General features: G+C 40.3%; 1 protein-coding gene across 2 annotated transcripts in view; it reads left to right on the top strand.

Moving 5' to 3' along the window:
- ADCY1 (adenylate cyclase 1) overlaps positions 1-18,373 on the top strand; it is a 168,664-nt gene that overhangs the window by 42,570 nt on the left and 107,721 nt on the right. For both annotated transcript variants that reach the window (XR_005817336.1, XM_040548907.1), the window contains exon 3: positions 18,046-18,164. Coding sequence is in view for 1 of the 2 variants with exons in the window: in XM_040548907.1 (XP_040404841.1) it covers positions 18,046-18,164 (119 nt within the window). In the remaining variant the exon portion in view is untranslated. The remainder of the gene's footprint in view (positions 1-18,045; positions 18,165-18,373) is intronic.

Here is an 18,373-nt window from a genome sequence, read left to right as displayed (position 1 = left end):
GCTGCAACTCATCATGTCACACTCATTCCCAGTGTGGTGGCTCCACAGTGTGCCATAACTCCAAGCAAGTGATAATAGTGTAATTCTGAAGGCCCTTTTAAACTGAAGTGCAACTTGACCACTGTATTTAAAGGATGGTAGCATGCCCATTTTCCATTTTTCTAGTATCTCTTTCAGTGTATTGAAAGAGAGTTTTGTCATCCACAAGAATTTAGACCTGAAAAGACCAGAGTAATACCTGAAAATACAAAGACAGTTTTGTCCTCGACACAATTTTGTGATAGTGAACTTCACCCTAATTATGCATTGTGAAACAGAAAATTTTATTTGTTAGAGGCTTGTTATCTAATGACTTGTACTTCTCAACTCTTCTTTTGTGATAAATTATGAGTAGTCATTCTATAATAACCATCTGTGTGACTGTCATGGTACTGTAGACTCCTCTCATAGCCCTGCTCATCTCTCTTTCCAAGCTGAACTGTAGCCTGTTTAGTCTCTCTTTAGTAGGAAAGCTATTTCCTACTCCTAACCTAGCTGATTTTTTTAAAAAAATATTGCTCTTTTGTTTTGTTTGCTTGTTTTCCCTGATAATAAGAATATTTTTATGCATATTCATGCACTGGATTTGGGGAAAAAGCATATAATTTCCATCAGTTAAATGCACTTGCTGCAGCACAGGCTGATGTGAAAAGTTCTTGTTGTTTCCATATGAGGAATACTGAAAAAAAAAAATAAAAAATTGAATTTACGAAAACCTCCCAACCCCACAAAATAGCTTTGATGTCTTTGCTGGTTTGGTACTGCAGAAGTACATGTAAATATGTTTAGAAAAGAAGGTAATTTTTCAAGCAACTTGTGCAGATCATTTGTTGTATTTTCCATCCTAAAACTTACTTTTGCATTTGCTCCTAATTAGAATGTGATGATGGGGGAAAAAAATGAAGGGGAAAAAATGAAGGGGAAAAAAAATCATCTTGTCATGAAACAGTTCTATACTCCACTACAATGCATGAAACAAATTTATTTCAGCCTCTAACATAAGAAGCTGAAAAAAGGACCAAAACCCAAGTGCAAGGTCCTGTACCTGGGTCAGGGCAATCCCAAGCATGAATACAGGCTGGGTGGAGAATGGAATAAGAGCAGCTCTGAGGAGAAGGACTCAAGGGTTTTGTTTGACAAGAAGCTGAAAATGAGCCTGCAATGTTCACTTGCAGTCCATAAAGCCAACAGTATCCTGGGCTGTTTCAAAAGAAGCATGATCAGCAGGGTGAGGGAGGTGATTGTCCCCCTCTACTCTGCTCTCACGAGACCCCGCCGGGAGTACTGCATTCAGTTGTGGGGCCCCCAGCACAAGAAGGACATGGACGTATTAGAGCAAGTCCAGAGGAGGGCCACAAAGATGATCACAGGGCTGGAGCACCACTCCTACAAAGACAGGCTGAGGGAGTTGTCGTCGTTCAGCCTGGAGAAGAGAAGGCTCCAGGGAGACCTTATAGCGGCCTTCCAGTACCAAAAAGAGGTCCTACAAGAAAGCAGGAGAGGCACCGTTTATCAGTGAGTATAGTGATAGGATGAGTTTTGGTTTTAAACCAAAAGAGGGTAAATTTAAATTAGACATAAGAAAGAAATTCTTTACTCAGATTGTGATGAGGCACTGGATCAGATTGCCCAAAGAAGTTGTGGATGCCCCATCTCTGGAATTGTTCAAGGCCAGGCTGGATGGGGCTTTGAGCAACCTGGTCTAGTGGAAAGGTGTTCCTGCCAATGGAAGGGAGGTTAGAAAAAGGTGATCTTTAGGGTTTCTTCCAACCCAAAGCACTCTATGACTCTAAACTACAGGGAGTTAGGATGCACTGGGCAGACACAGCCAGTTGTGTTTTACCCTCAGGGACAGAAGCATAGCACTCCAGCTAGTCTATTTAATTTTGCTGAGAGGTAGGGCTGTTTACTTTGTTAGTATAACCCCACAGTACTTCCTAGCACTAGAACAGTGCTAGTTCTGGGAGACAGACTAGCATCTCTGTGTTGCTCTGCAGTGCTTCTGTGTACATTCACAAGATCATTTGAAGCTAGCTAGCTAAATTCTCTTTATGCAATGCTGAATTGTGCATACAAATGTCTGCGAATGAAAGTGCATGTTTTAAAGTGTCTGCTGCATTTTAGAGCAATATGTTTAGCATTCCATATAGTAACTGGGACATCACTAAGTCACAGATCTGATCAGTAACTATTCATAGAAAATGAAACTGTGTTGAAAAAAATACAATGAGTCTCATTGCAGTATACTTTGAATTGCTGCTTAGGGCATTTTGGATTTAAATTCCCTGCTGGGTTCAGATCCCCCCTTCAAAATAACTTGATCTAGATCTTCCACATTTTGTATGTTTCTACTGCCTCCTGTATCTTTGGATAAAAGTATGACACCCATAGCAACCCTCCAGTCATTTTGTCTGTTATATTTAATTTCAAACTTTTATGAAAAAAAAGAAATAAAATACATTATGTTTGAATAAAGCATGCTGTGTTGGACTTTCATTTTGGTGACAGATATCAGGTTGCTGTTTGTGTGTGCGTGTGGTTTTTCTTTTGTTTTTCTCAGGTCAGCAAAAGGAACTGAAAAAAAAATATATTTGCACAGCTTCAGACAGAAGTAACTTCTAGGGTACCTGACAGCATGCTTGTCGATGCATAATCAGGTTCTCCTTGTTTCCCACCTTTTTGTTCTCAGAATCTTGCAACTTTCTGCACAGCAGTTCAGAACAAAATATGAAATTTATCATTAAAATACAGGCCCTGTTTCCGTAATTATTCATATTGGCTCTGCACGTTATCTGCAGGTTCGTGCCCAGTGCGCCCTGCCAGTAAGAACATAAAGTCAGAATTAAGTTCCCCAGCTCAAGACTACACATATCAGCAAATCTTCCTGCTGCAAAAATTTGGAACAAATGTGGGCACAAAAACATGTTCTTGTTGAATTATCCAATATGCAACAGGGAGGTGATACCGGTGTTACACAAATTGCAGGGCAAGATGATATCTGGTCCTCTGTGAAAGCTAGCCAATGCAATCTCTGAAAAATGTGGGTGGATTAACTAATTTTAGCTGACAAGTGAGCCTGTACTACATTAACACTGTTGTGTTCTATGCTACGAGGAGGCTTAAAATTGATTTTTTTTTGTGTCATCAAACTACAGCCTTACAAAGGGTAATACACTTTTAAAAATCTATTTGTCCTGTTCTAGGATGAGGGCAAAGAGAAAATGAGTGTTACCATTTCAGATTCTAAATGTGAAGTGCTGGGCTTCAGGCTCACTTGTACAGGCTGGTCAGCAATGCCTCTTAGCCAAATAGCAGTAGCAGCAGAGATGCAGACTCCCAGCCTCTGCTTTGTTCATTGCCTTTGGCTACTTAGATGCTTATGCGGAACTGAGTCAGACTGTTGTCTACCTTTACTTTGTTGGGTGGTAATCCTGGCCCATCTCCCACCTTTCTCAGATGGAGTTGCAAAGAGGCACGTCACTCTCTCCCACACAACAGTAAAAAGAAAAATTTGCTCAGAAGCTTTCCACTGACTAGCATCCGTTAGTCTCTAGTCCTGTAGTAGTCATATACATACCTATCCTTAATACAGCAAATAATAAAACTGAGGGCTACTTGGGCTACAAGCATTCAGGTGGAAGGCTTCAACTTCAACCTGAAGCTATTATGAACTGCTTGGTACCCCTTGCAAGGCAGAATATAACAACCAAATAAATGTGTACCAATTTTTCAGCTCTATTGCACCTGTGTTTATGCAGATTAAACCTCTCATTGGAATGCACATAGTGCGAGAAGCTGCATTGTTTGGCATACCGTTAGAATTCTTACCTAACTTTGGCCAAGTAAAAGTGAGGTTTGTAATCTAACCTTCTAATCTATAAACAGTAATCATTGGTAGTAATAGACACATGTGAGGGCACTTCATCCCTTCTATTCTGAACACCTTGCTGCTGAGGTTTTCCCAGGGAGTGGTTATAGGAGGACACCTAAGCTTAGGGCTATATGGCTGTATAGTAAGAGACAGACATTCCTTGCAACTAGAAAATCAGTAACACACAAGAAAGAACATACAGCTGTAAATCATACAGAGTACATATATTTTAATTACATTGTAATTATATTACTCCATCCACGTGTCTTTAATTTGCAAAATGTAACATATGGTATCATATGAAAAACTATGAAAGCCTTTAAAAAGCCACACCTATAGCAGCAGGTCACACCAGTACTGTAACTGGGCGCAGCTTTAATTCATCTCCTGAAAGCTTCCTGATGTTAGCAAGTATGTAAATTAAATCAGTTATCAGCCATTTAATTTTTGATACTGGGTACCAACTAAACAGATTTCTAAAGCCTGAAAATTTGGCATATGGACTTAGCTTTTTGCTATAAGTCTATATACTCACTGTTACTCAGTCTAACAGGGGAATGAGTCAGATTGCTGTTTGTGGAAGCTTGTTTTTCCTCATAGATATATAGACATATAGTCATGCAACTACATTAAGCTTTTACATGTTGTAATGAATGCTGGCTTACAATGAGTACAATAGACAAATGTAAATAGAGAAATTAAAAAATACTAGTTGTATCATTCTAAAACCTATTGATACTTTGGTTGTTAGGAGTTTTGAAAGAAATACTGGGAAATTTTGAATATGTTCTGCTTCAAACAATAGTCAATTAAATATGTTGGGGGAGTTTGGCTCTTCGTGAATTGTTTTCAATTTATTTTTCCAGTTGCTCCTTGTGTTTTCCATTAGAGAGAACAGAGGATGAGAGACAAATAAGAACACACAAAACTGTAATTGAATTATTAAAATTACAGTACCATACAATTTTCAATAGATAACATCATGAATATGATTGAAAACAATTATAGGTAATAACACTAGATATAGTACATCAGATCTTTAGTTAAATACTAAAACAAGTACTTCAAAAGTACTTTCTTATGATTGATTTCTAAATGTCAGTATTCATAACAGCAGTGCTGTGTGGACACTCATTCAAAGATGCACACAGAATCTTCTCAACATGTGTGCAAGATGTAATGTTTCTCCTGCTGCCGTTTCTATCCTGGGAAGGGGAGGACCAGGTGAAAGACACCAAGCTAAAATGAAGAGTGCAGCAGAGCTCAGCTTTACTGTCCTGCTAGAGTAAGAGGGAGAGTGATAGAGACAGGTGGCAGCATTTTCTCTGGGAAAGATGGAAGGTGCCTTGCCCCACCTTCAGTAGTTGTCATTCAGTCTTTTCTTTATCAGCAGCCTCTGATATGGGAAAGGATGACAACAAGAGCCATCGCTGCTTTTCTGGCCTCTGGAGACTGCTCCTCCTTGGGTACAGCCTACTTGTACCTACAGCTAGCCTTATGTACAGTATATACTACAAGTGCATTGCAGAATGGAAATACAGGAAGACAGTTTCAAATCAACTAAATGTTTTGTGTCTTCTAGTAGGATGGCACAGTATAAAGTAATGCAAACTCATGAATAACTTTTGTTTTTCTTCCCTCAGTAATAGGAATTCATAAGGAGCTTTAAAATGTCATTAGAAAAGTTGTTACATGTCTTTTTATTGTTTCCCACAGAATTGTTTTCACTTCTAAAACTGTATCAACTGTTTTGAAAGCTAGCTAACACTTTAACAGAAGCTTAGCATAATTTTCCTATGCTACTTTTCAGATTGAAGGTGGTTCCATCATAGACTAGTAGGTCTGCCACAGATGTGTTGCACATTACACCTAGTGGCACGTGCAGTTTTAAAATACTCCACAAGTTACTGTGTTACTGCTTAATCACAGATTATCTCCATGAAAAGGATACTGAACAGGGTTGTTTTTTTTGTGTGTGTTTGTGTGTGTGTGTGTTTGGTTGTTGCTATTGTTGTGGTTTTGGTTTGGTTTGTTTGTTGTTGTTCTGGCTTGTTTTGCTTTTTGTTCGTTTGTTTTTGTCTTCCAAACTTCTTTTTGTAGAGTGAAGAGCTTCTGTTTGTCACATAATTTAATCTCTTTCCAAGGTTTCTGGTCCATATTACCTCGTTGATACAAGCTGATGTAGGATTTTACTTCTTTTCAAGTACATCTGGCTAGGAATTTCCCAGTTTGACAAGGTAATTGTGGGTTAAACCTGAGTACAATTTAGCTCCATGACTTTCGTTTTATGAGGAATACATGCATGTCTATCCCAAAAATTCATTATTATGTGGTGGAACAATCCAGACATGGCTGTGGACTGGTAAGAAGGAAAACCTGTAATTGCAGAGGAAATGGCACACCAGTGGTTAGCCAGTGAAGTGCTCTCTGCTCTTCAATTTAACCTAGAAGGGAGTAGTGTCAATGAAGATGATCCTGTTTGTGATGCCACCTTCCTAACATCTTCAAAAAAAAGGATCTTGGTGAAACAACAAGATGACAAGAACTGGATCTTGTGGGAACTTCTTGCAGTGGTGTGTTTTGATTTTCCTGTTCTCTGTAAACTTTGTCTGTTTAGGCAGGGTTAGCTCCTGAAGGAGAGGGGAAGCAGCCTTTGCTCACAGTGAGCCTTTCTTGCTGTGAAATGAAAAACTGGCACTAGCAGCTAGCCAGGAAAGAACCTCTTGCTTAGTTTACCAAAATGCTATCTAATCTTCCTACTTTTTCTCTCCTTTCCTTTCAGTGTTCACTGCAGAAAGGCAAAGAGTTTTGCTGTTTGTTTTTTTTTTCTCCCTCCACCCTCACCCCCCGCCTTATTTTGTTTTCCTCCATCTGCTTCTGCTTTCTGCAGAAAAGAAAATCAGTGCTGAAATGAGTATCATCTTTTTTCCTGTAATGTTCACTGTAATGCTTATATGGAGACAATGCTTATATGTAGACATTGAATTTTGCATTAGGTTTCAGAGAAAGTGAATATTAAGGATATGGGGTGAAAGTATAAAGATTATTGATATGCCGAAGCTGGTCACATATTCATTGCCAGTTTACACTGTGTATTAATCCTTACCGTTATGTTTCTAGACAACTCTGATTTAATAGATATGAAGGCAACCAGGAAAACAGACTATGCTTTCTAGTCTTCTTGTTTCATTGCTTGTCCTCATAGCCCTTCTCTGCTTTCATTCCTGTTTAAAAATGATTCATGGAGCTGATCTAAATGTTACCCTACTAGCAGTCTTTCAGTCCATCCTAGGATCACACTTGCCTTTATAGGGTATCATCTCATCAAGACTTCATAGTCATTCAATGGTCAGTGGTATCTGGGGCTTTTTCATTTGCAGAGGTTTCCAAATCATCCTATCTCATGTGTTTTTGTGGATTGTGCTGTTGAAGTTTACTCATTCTTCTCATTCTACTTCTCATATGCTGTCCTGTACCTTCAAACAGGTGTATGGTATCTTTATATACCTATCTATATACATCTATCTCTCTGTATCTATATACAACGCTATATACTTTATATACTGCCATCATGGAAACATGGTGGGACCACTCTCATGGCTGGAGTGCTGCAATGTCTGGCTATAGGCTCTTCAGAAGGGACAGGCAGCACAGAAGGGGTGGTGGTGTGGCTCTCTATATTAGAGTGTGTTTAGATGTTGAGGAACTTGAGGCTGGGAATGATAAGGTTGAGTCTCTTTGGGTTAGGATCAGAGGGAAGGCCAACAAGGCAAGCATCCTAGTGGGGGTCTGTTATAGACAGCCAAACCAGGATGAGGAGACAGATGAGGAGTTCTACAGGCAGCTGGCAGAAGTTGTGAAATCGTCTGCGCTTGTTCTCATGGGGGACTTCAACTTCCCAGACATATCCTGGAAGCACAACACAGCCCAGAGAAAGCAGTCTAGGAGGTTTCTGGAGAGTGTGGAAGATAGCTTCCTGACTCAGCTGGTTAGTGAGCCTACCAGGGGAGGTGCCCCGCTAGACCTTCTGTTCACAAACAGTGACGGACTGGTGGGAGATGTGGTGGTCGGGAGCTGTCTTGGGCAGAGTGACCACGTAATGGTAGAGTTCTCTATTCTTGGCGAAGTCAGGAAGGGGATCAGTAAAACCGCTGTCTTGGACTTCCGGAGGGCTGACTTTGAGCTGTTCAGGATACTGGTTGGCAGAGTCCCTTGGGAGGTGGTTCTGAAGGGCAAAGGAGTCCAGGAAGGCTGGGCACTCTTCAAGAAGGAAATCTTAATGGCTCAGGAATGGTGTGTCCCCACGTGCCCAAAGACAAGCTGGCACAGAAGAAGACCAGCCTGGCTGAACAGAGAGTTGTGGCTTGAGCTTAGGGGAAAAAAAGAGGGTTTATAATCTTTGGAAAAGAGGACGGACTATAAGGATGTTGCAAGGCTGTGCAGGGACAAAATCAGACAGGCCAAAGCTCATCTGGAGCTCAATCTGGCTACTGCCATTAAAGATAACAAAAAATGTTTTTATAAATACATCAACACAAAAAGGAGGACTAAGGAGAATCTCCATCCTTTACTGGATGCTGGGGGAAACTTAGTTACAAAAGATGAGGAAAAGGCTGAGGTGCTTAATGCCTTCTTTGCCTCAGTCTTTAGCAGCAAAACCAGTTGTTCCCTGGATACCCAGTACCCTGAGCTGGTGGAAGGGGATGGGGAGCAGAATGTGGCCCTCATAATCCATGAGGAAATGGTTGACGACCTGCTACAGCACTTGGATGTACGCAAGTCGATGGGGCTGGATGGGATCCACCCGAGGGTACTGAGAGAACTGGCAGAGGAGCTGGCCAAGCCGCTTTCCATCATTTATCAGCAGTCCTGGCTATCAGGGGAGGTCCCAGTCGACTGGCGGCTAGCAAACATGACACCCATCTACAAGAAGGGCTGGAGGGTAGGCTCGGGGAACTACAGGCCTGTTAGTTTGACATCAGTGCCAGGGAAGCTCATGGAGCAGATTATCTTGAATGTCATCACGCGGCACTTACAGGGCAACCAGGCGATCAGGCCCAGTCAGCATGGGTTTATGAAAGGCAGGTCCTGCTTGACGAACCTGATCTCCTTCTATGACAAAGTGACACACTTAGTGGATGAGGGAAAGGCTGTGGATGTGTTCTGCCTTGACTTCAGTAAGGCTTTTGACACCATTTCCCACAACATTCTCCTCAAGAAACTGGCTGCTCATGACTTGGACTGGCGTACGCTTCGTTGGGTTAAAAACTGGCTGGATAGCCGGGCCCAAAGAGTTGTGGTGAATGGAGTCAGTTCCAGTTGGAGGCCGGTCACTAGTGGCGTCCCCCAGGGCTCAGTGCTGGGGCCGGTCCTCTTTAATATCTTTATTGATGACCTGGATGAGGGGATCGAGTGCACCCTCAGTAAGTTTGCAGATGACACCAAGTTAGGTGCGTGTGTCGATCTGCTCGAGGGTAGGAAGGCTCTGCAGGAGGATCTGGATAGGCTGGACCAATGGGCTGAGGTCAACTGTATGAAGTTCAACAAGGCCAAGTGCCGGGTCCTGCATCTGGGGCACAACAACCCCAAGCAGAGCTACAGGCTGGGAGATGAGTGGTTGGAAAGCTGCTTGGCAGAGAAGGACCTGGGAGTATTGGTTGATAGTCGGCTGAATATGAGCCAGCAGTGTGCTCAGGTGGCCAAGAAGGCCAACAGCATCTTGGCTTGCATAAGAAACAGTGTGGCCAGCAGGTCTAGGGAAGTGATTGTCCCTCTTTACTCGGCTCTGGTGAGGCCGCACCTCGAGTACTGTGTTCAGTTTTGGGCCCCTCGCTACAAGAAGGACGTGGAGGTGCTCGAGAGAGTCCAGAGAAGGGCAACGAAGCCGTTGAGGGGTCTGGAGAACAAGTCTTACGAGGAGCGGCTGAGGGAGCTCGGGTTGTTCCGCTTGGAGAAGAGGAGGCTCAGAGGCAACCTTATTGCTCTCTGTAGGTACCTTAAAGGAGGCTGTAGAGAGGTGGGGGTTGGTCTATTCTCCCACGTGCCTGGTGGCAGGACGAGGGGGAATGGGCTAAAGTTGCGCCTGGGGAGGTTTAGGTTGGATATTAGGAAGAACTTCTTTACTGAAAGGGTTGTTAGGCATTGGAATGGGCTGCCCAGGGAAGTGGTTGAGTCGCCATCCCTGGAGGTCTTTAAAAGACATTTAGATGTAGAGCTTAGTGATATGGTTTAGTGAAGGACTTGTTAGTGTTAGGTCAGAGGTTGGACTAGATGATCTTGGAGGTCTCTTCCAACCTAGACGATTCTATGATTATGTGATACTCTCAAGCCCAGTACTTCTACAGCCAATGCTGTGCATTGCTGTTTATGTTAGCCAAGATTTCACTCTCCCTTATTTCCTTCAGTAAGCCTTACCTTCTTCATTTTATTATTGTAAATAATCATCTTCCGTGTGGAGTCTATCAGCACCTTATTAAACACTATGCTGATGACATATCCAGCCTTCCATTTGTTTAAACAAAAATAAATAGGTTAACCATAGCCATCTTGCATTGTATGATCATGTACCATAATAGTATGCTGTTAGCCATCCTCTTACCATTTCAAAATTAGTGCACTAGACTGCAATTTTATGGAAGGTCTGTTTTGCTTATGATTGTAACAAGGATTTACTGATAGAAATTTTCAAGTAATCTCATGAATGTTCTGAAACATTGCCACCTTGTGGCTTCCAAAAAATCACCATCTTTAACAGTGCTTTTTTTTCTTACTTAGTTGGAAGACAAAGCAGTCCATTTTCAAAGCATAGTTTAATTTAAAATAATGTATGAAGGAAATATACTGCCTTCATTTTCCAGCTTACAGGTAGTATGAATGAATCCCAGTAGTTTTACACAAAGTCGTTCTTCAGTGCACTAGGCTTCTTTTCCCTCTCTCTCTCTTTTTGTTTTTCCTTACAGTTTTGTAAGGAAACTGTAAAATGAATGTACAGTTTAATATAGGTATGACAGAGACCATAAACACACTAAGCAGTATCTTTTAAAATTATGCAAGAGTAATCTATCAATGTATAATTAGGTAGCAGGTGGTAATATTTAGAATGTACTTTGTAGTCCCTGATGACAAAGTAGAAGCCAAATCTCAAAATTACATACATGAGCTGACTTTGAAACAGTCTCTAGAACATTTTTATGAGTGCCTGAAGCTTGTCTTCTCCAGAAAATAAATAAATAAATAATATGGTGGCACTTCCCATTTAAGAATTGTAATACTAGAAGATCTTTTGTTGACTGCATAATCTAGTAGATTAGATTTCATTTTTGTATTATAAAAATCCTTTTAAGTGTAGATGATCAAAATGGTTCTTTTTTAAGTGAACTCCTTTTCCTGTTTGCCATTGTAACGGGACAGTCACTATATAAAAATAAAATAAAATAAAATAAAAAATCATGTCAGTCAGAAAGCAAGGTGCTAAACATGTTACATGCTTCTTTTTTATTTTGTTTTTGCTTATTTTTAAAGTCCTTATGAAAATGTAGAAAGCAACAGACCATGGATATGCAATCTTTCCTAAGTAATATGCGTTAGTATCAGGGCCAGGGAGTGTGAGGGTGGACCATCCAGAGCTACTGCTTTCCCAGCACAAGCTTGGAAACCACTGAGTCCTAGTTTGAGTAATCTCTCTTCCAAGCCAGACATTGGGCCTGAATCCCCTGGTGGGTGAAGGCAGCAGGATCAGTAATTTGGCTGTAAGCAGAAGTTCAGAAGAAACATGACAAAGATGGCTAAGATGGACCTGACTTGCATCCATTACAGGCCCATTCTCATGGGGTTGCAAGACATAATGAGCAAAACTTTCTGCATGGCCCCTCAGCAGGTCCAGACTGTAACTTAGTTCTCAGAATGAATTCTACTAGACATGCATATACAGTGACATGAGTGAACAGGGCTCTTGCAAGCAATGAGGTTCAACAAACCAAGGAAACACAAGAAGCCACAGCTCCACTTCCTCTAGTTGCTTTTCTCCTGTATCTCAGAAACAATGGAGACTACTGTTTCCTTTGATGAAATGATTTACACTGACTGTAAGGAAGATTTCCATTTTGTTTTCTATTTATCTCATGTGATAATCTACAAGAAAAATAATTCAGCGTGGAAAAGCCCAGCAAGTACATCTAGTTCATGGGCCACCCAACTACACAGCAGGAAATGAGGAAGAGAAGAGAAGATGCTGGCTGTGAACATTAAGACATTTTACTGTACGGAAGCCTGTTTTTCTGATGAAGGGAGAATGGGTTTGTAAATGATTTACAGCTTTCTAAAGGGTTTTGAAAAATCTATCAGTCATTTCCCATACAGATGTCAAAATAAATCATTTTGTGCAATAGGAATGGAATGTGGTATTAGGCTGGATAGTATTGTTTGGGAAGCTGAATAAAATGATTATAAATCCAGATGAAATTTTCAAAAGGACATTAAGAAAGTCACAAGTGTTTGGAAGAAACAGTAAAATAAGAATGGTGATGGTTTTCAAAATAGGCGGGATGTTCTTCATTTGGAGAAAGGGGAAAAAAATGTATAAAGAATACATGCTGGGGGATCCAGTAAAAGTAGAGCCAGAGTGTGGGTGGGAGAAACCATCCAGGACAGTGACAGAGATGGGAGAGGGAACTGTGCTGAGAGGCATGTCTTGGCTTCTCTGTATCGGAGAAAGTTGAAGAAAGTGTTTGGACAGAATAGAGCCTGCAGATGATGGAAACTGTTCCTTCAGCATTCTCCCTGCTGTCTGCTTGCTTCTTTCCACTTGCCCTCTCAGGGAAGAGAAATCACAGGAAGGCAGTGCTGCAGTACACAGCCCTCCTCCCTCCCTCCCTCCCTCCCTCCCTCCCTTCTTCTCTCCCTCCCTCCTTTATAAAGGGCTTTTAAACAACTCTAAACTTGTGGGGATTTGCTGCTCCAGAAGGATGCATATATGTCTGTGGGGCCTGATAGGATTCATCCCAGGGTGCTCAAAAAGCTGGCTGATGCAAGACCTCTCTCAATTAATTTTCAACAGGCTTGGGAACCTGGAGAGGTCCCAGTTGACTGGAAACTGGCAAACATTGTTCCAATTTCCAAGAAGGGCAAGAAAGAAGACCCTAATAATTATAGGCCTTTCAGTCTCACTTCAGAGCCTGGTAAATTATGGAGATTATTCTGGGGAGTTACTCAAAAACACCTGGAGGACAACACAGTCATTGGTCACCGCCAACATGGGTTCATGGGTCTTGTTTAACAAACTTAATATCCTTTTATGATAAGGTTACTTACCTACTTGACCAAGGGAAGCCAGTTGATATGATTTTTGGGGGGGATTTCAGCAAGGCTCTTGATATTGTTTCTCACAGTTTCTTACAGTATCTGTTTGGACAAGATGTCCAGCATACTACTAGTTAAAAACATAATATGAGGGGTGAACAATTGGCTGATGAGTTGGACACAAACAGTTGTAGTAAATGGGGTTGCATCAGGTTGGCAGCCCATCACTAGTGGCGTTTTGCAAGTCCCCATTTTAGGGCCATTTCTCTTTAGTGTTTTAATAATGGTTTGGATGCAGGACTTAAATGTAAGTTTGCAGATGACATTAAATTAGGAGGAGCTGTTGAATGCCCTGATGGTAGAGAGGCCTAGCAAATTAGAGGGCTGGGTGCTCACCTATCATATGAAGTTCAACAAGAGCAAGTGTTGGATTCTGTACCTGGGATGGGGCAATCCTGGATTTATGTACCAACTCAAGGAGAAGAGGCTAGAGAGCAGCCCCATGGAAAGGGATCTGGGGTTCTGGCTGATGGAAAGTTGTATATGACTCAACAATGTTCCCTGGCAGTCAAAAAGGCCAACTGTATCCTGGGTTGCATCAAGCACACCATTGCTAGCTGATTGAGGGGAGTGATTGCCCCACTCTGCTCTGCACTGGTGCAGCTTCACCTCAAGTGCAGTTTTGTGTGCCACCATATAAGAAGGATATAAAACCATTACAGAGTGTCCAAAGGAGGGCTGCAAAGATGGTGAAGGGTCTAGAGGGGAAGACATTTGAGGAGTGGCTGAGGTCACTTGATTTGTTCTGATTAGAAAAGAGGCTAAAGGTGCTGATCTCTGTCACGACCAGCAACAGCGGAACAGTGTTAAACTGAATCAGGAGAGGTTCAGTTTGGATATTAGAGAAACGTTCTTCACCGAGATGCTCATTGGGCACTGGAAGAGGCTCCCCAGGGAAGTGGTCACAGCACCAACCAGAGTTCAAGAAGCATTTGACAGTGCTCTTAGATGTATAGTTTGATTTTTGGGTGGTCCTGTGTGTAGCCATGAATGGGACTCAATGATCCTTGTGGGTGTCTTCTAACTCAGGATATTCTTTACTTGTTGAATTGTGCCAAGGTATCACTGAGCAATTCCTGATTGGCTTAGTATGCACATTTTGACTTGACTTGAAGTCAAAGGAATGGATTTATTCCTTCTTATTTTCAACAATGCTTTATAGCTGTGGAAGAATGAATTTTTTTAAGTTGTGTTCTATTCAAATTTAACTAAGTCTTCATTAGTGTTACATAAATCCGCATTAATAGGAATAGGACAATTGGCAGAGGCAGACCAGTTTGACATTACAAATCCCAGGCTACATCTGACAGTTTAAAATAAAAATTTAATGAAAAACACAGTGAATGAAGGGGATGTAGGTCCTAATCTGTTAGTTTCTTTTCTTAGTGGGATTTCTGCAGGGAACGCAAAATCATTTTCAGACAATTACAATCTCATAAAAGATTTTTTTTTTTTTGGTGATTTCACCTTTGATCATATTAATGCTGAGTGAAGATTTATATCAGGAAGAGAGAGTACAAATTCCTAAGATAGCAGATGTTGTTCGCAGTGTCAAGATTTAATTTTCTGATTAGAAACTAGCTGTTAAAAGCTTAAGCTGTATTGTAGATCAATGAGAAAGATGAAAATGTGGAAACATTTTTCTCTCTACTAGCCCTTGTGTTTTGGAATATGCCACATGTTGAGGCTTCCCCAATACAACTTCAGTTGTCGCTAAAAAGAAGTTCTGCCACATGAGTGTTGGTTTATTCTAGTCAAAGCTGTTGCTAATTGATTAGTGATCCCTGTCTGACTCTTGCATTTTTTTTCTGTCACCACCCATCTCCATCAGAGGTGACAGCCACCCAGGCATGAATGTCACTACAAGTGTAACTGGCCTTGCTTCAGTACTGTCACTTGTTCCATTCAATTCACTATGCAGCCATGCACATCTAGTTTTCCTTTTGGTCTGGTGTTCAGATTATTTTTTCAATCAGATCAGCCATATGGGAGCAAATGAAAAAATCAGTCAATGATGGTAGAGAATAGAGATCCAGACAAGAGCCATTTCCCAAGCCTTCCAACAGCAGTATTTGGTATTCACAAAGTCAGTTTTACATTTCCAAACCTCTGAGATCTAATCATCCCTTATGGTGACCTGGAAGACAATGCCACTTTGCCTGACAGATGAGATATTGCCCAAAATAAAAGAGGCTTTTTTTTTGCTTTTTTTTTTTTTTTTTTAAATAAAGTTAGATGCTGTCTTTCATTTATATTCAGTGCTTTGATACTTTCCAGTGTGGGTTTCTTTCTTATCTTTTCCAGTCTGTTCTGTAGTGACTATTCTTTAGAGCCACACTGCTGATTCCTTTCTTGGCCTGAAAGGACAGCAGTAGCTGTCCTTTCAAAATGCCATGGCTGAGTCTTTCCTTGCTTGTTGAGTTTGAGGCTGTTAACCCTCTTTGTAAAGACTCTACAATTATTCCACAGTAAAGATTCCACAAGTCTTCCTCAGTAATTCATTACTTTTTTTTTTTTTTTTTCCTTCTATAATGAAAAAAAAAAGCAAATCATCACAATTTCATGTTTAGGATTTTTGTAAGGCTCCCTTCAGGTATTGTAATATTCAAACCAAAATGTATAGGAACCACCATTTTTGTAGCCTTCCTTAGCAGGTCTGGCAGCAACAGGTTTCAAAGGTGTGAAGTGCTTCATCCTGCAGCTCTGCAGTGCTACCTTAACAGCAATGATTATTACTTCCTTGTCTTGTGTTGTTCGCCATGTACTGCAGAAGTTATCTGTGATTGTTTATTCATCTCATGTACTGTAATTGTGTTTACAGGCCGTAGAAGTGCTATTCAGTGAGCATTAGTCGCTAAGGATCTGTCAATATAATTTTTGTTTGTTGCTTTGTTTTAGTGTGACTTAGGAAACAGAAACTAAAACCCCACGTTCTCTATAACAGTTCAGGAATTTACTTAGCCATTTCAAGATCTTATTTAAGACCCTCACTTAAAAAGAAGCTGCAGCGAATAAATTGTCCTTTTCAGACATCAGAAAATTGGCACCCAGGATAATATTTCTGAGATTCCAGTATCCTTTGGAGTTTCTACTATATCAAGCACCACAGAATTTGTCAGTCCCAATGTCTTTCTTTTGTGGATTCTCTATTTTCTAATAAGCCATCAGCTTATTTTACAGCGACAGTATAATTCAGTTAAAACAGTAAATATGTGAGCAACAGAACCTGGTAAGATCTACTCCTGACTATTTGCTGTTGTTGTTTTGGATTTTAACCTGCATTATATAATTCTTCTGCAGAGGTGTAAGAATATTTAATTAAATTAACATAAAAATTGTAGTAATTTATCATTTCTTACCAAGATCTATTTGTAAGCCTATTTGGTTAACTTAAAATTCACAAATATTTAATTTCACCATATTCTGCAATATTCATAGTATATGAGTGAAAACAATAGAAAATAGGCTTAATTAGTGATCTCTAACCTCAAGTCTATATGCACTGCCACAAATACAGGAAGGGTCATTAGTCTAAAATAAGAACTGTGGCAGTTCTGCAAAGTTTATCTTATCCCTTAGTGACATAAATAATCGATTTGTCATCTTTCAAATGAAACTGTAAAATTAAAAACCCTTTGTGTATTATTTGGAGTTTCTATCTGGTAAATGTGTGCATGTGAGCAATACAGCATATTTGCCTGTGCAGATACCCTCTTCTGAGTGTTAATTATTGCTCCTTACTTAATGTGATTCAAATAACAGGATGATGTAGTTCAAACAAGTTCTACACTTATGTGATGTGATATCTCACAGTTGCCATTCCTGTGGCTCCTGATCATCAGATAAGATACAGTTATATGAATTCCTTCAGTATGTTTCCAGAACTGAAGCTAGCAGGTCTGATGCATAGACTTGTAACTACTCACTGCAAAACAAAAACAAACAAACAAACAAACAAAAAACAGGTCTATTGCATTTTGAATTGTGTTTTCTGTGTGAAAAGAAAAATTCAACAGGTATCTAAGTACACCTTACGACACCTAAGAACACCTGCTGCAAGTTCTACAGGTCCCTGTGACAGGGCCAGAATATTTGGAATAACTACATAGGCCTTTATATTCAATACTGATGAGATCCAAAATATTAGAGGTCCTTTCTGTGCAGGTCAGTGACACATGCTAAAATATCTATGCAGATATAGCAAGCAGAGATGTGTTTTAACAGGGGTTTGTACCAATGTGTTCTGTTAACAAGATGGCTGGAACAGACATTGCCATTAAAACTGTGCCTTTATTATGGTTATGCTGATTCGTACTGTGTGGATAGTTTTGTCATCCATTCTCTCTGCTTAATAACCACCTGTCATAGTCCTTGTCATGTAACATTTTCATTAGATTCAGAAGTAGGATACACAAAAGGATAAGCAAATGATCCTGGAAATTCTTTCTCGGATAGATAAAAGCTACTAGAGATAAAGAAAGTTGCTACTATTAACATTGTGATAATGAAAATTTTGGAAAATTATCTGGTTTTGAAGCTGCCTCTTCCATTTCTGTGTAGCTTGTTTATTTATTTATTTATTTATTTTGTGCAGAATATTTAAAAAGAATGCGCAGGCTGCAGAAGTCTGAAAAAAATGGTTTATACTATTTATGCAGAGAATGTTCTCAGGAAGCAGACTAGAGTAGGAAAAGGTTGTCTAGTTTCCTAGTTTAAAACAGTTGAATAATAGACAACATACTATAGCACAAAACTGATGTTGTTTACATTTTTTTCAGGAACGTCTCTTGATGAGTCTTTTGCCCAGGAATGTTGCAATGGAAATGAAGGAAGATTTCCTGAAGCCTCCTGAAAGGATTTTCCACAAGATTTACATTCAAAGACATGACAATGTTAGGTAGGATTGATATAGTCCATGAAATAATTTAAAGCAGAGAAAGTTTAGTAAATATACAGCGACATGCAGTTGTGATCAGGTCTTGGAACATAATAAACAATCAGTATAGTAAAGATTTGTCATTTATGGGAAGGGGGAGAATGGGGCTGCTAGGAAGACTTAATAGTCTCAGGAGAAAATGATGACTTAATAAATGGCTTTCAATAGTA

Source organism: Cygnus olor, chromosome 2 (assembly GCF_009769625.2).
Source record: "Cygnus olor isolate bCygOlo1 chromosome 2, bCygOlo1.pri.v2, whole genome shotgun sequence".
NCBI classification, from domain to species: domain Eukaryota; kingdom Metazoa; phylum Chordata; class Aves; order Anseriformes; family Anatidae; genus Cygnus; species Cygnus olor.
The sequence above is the reverse complement of the archived record's forward strand: the minus strand, read 5'-3'. Positions and strand labels throughout refer to the sequence as shown.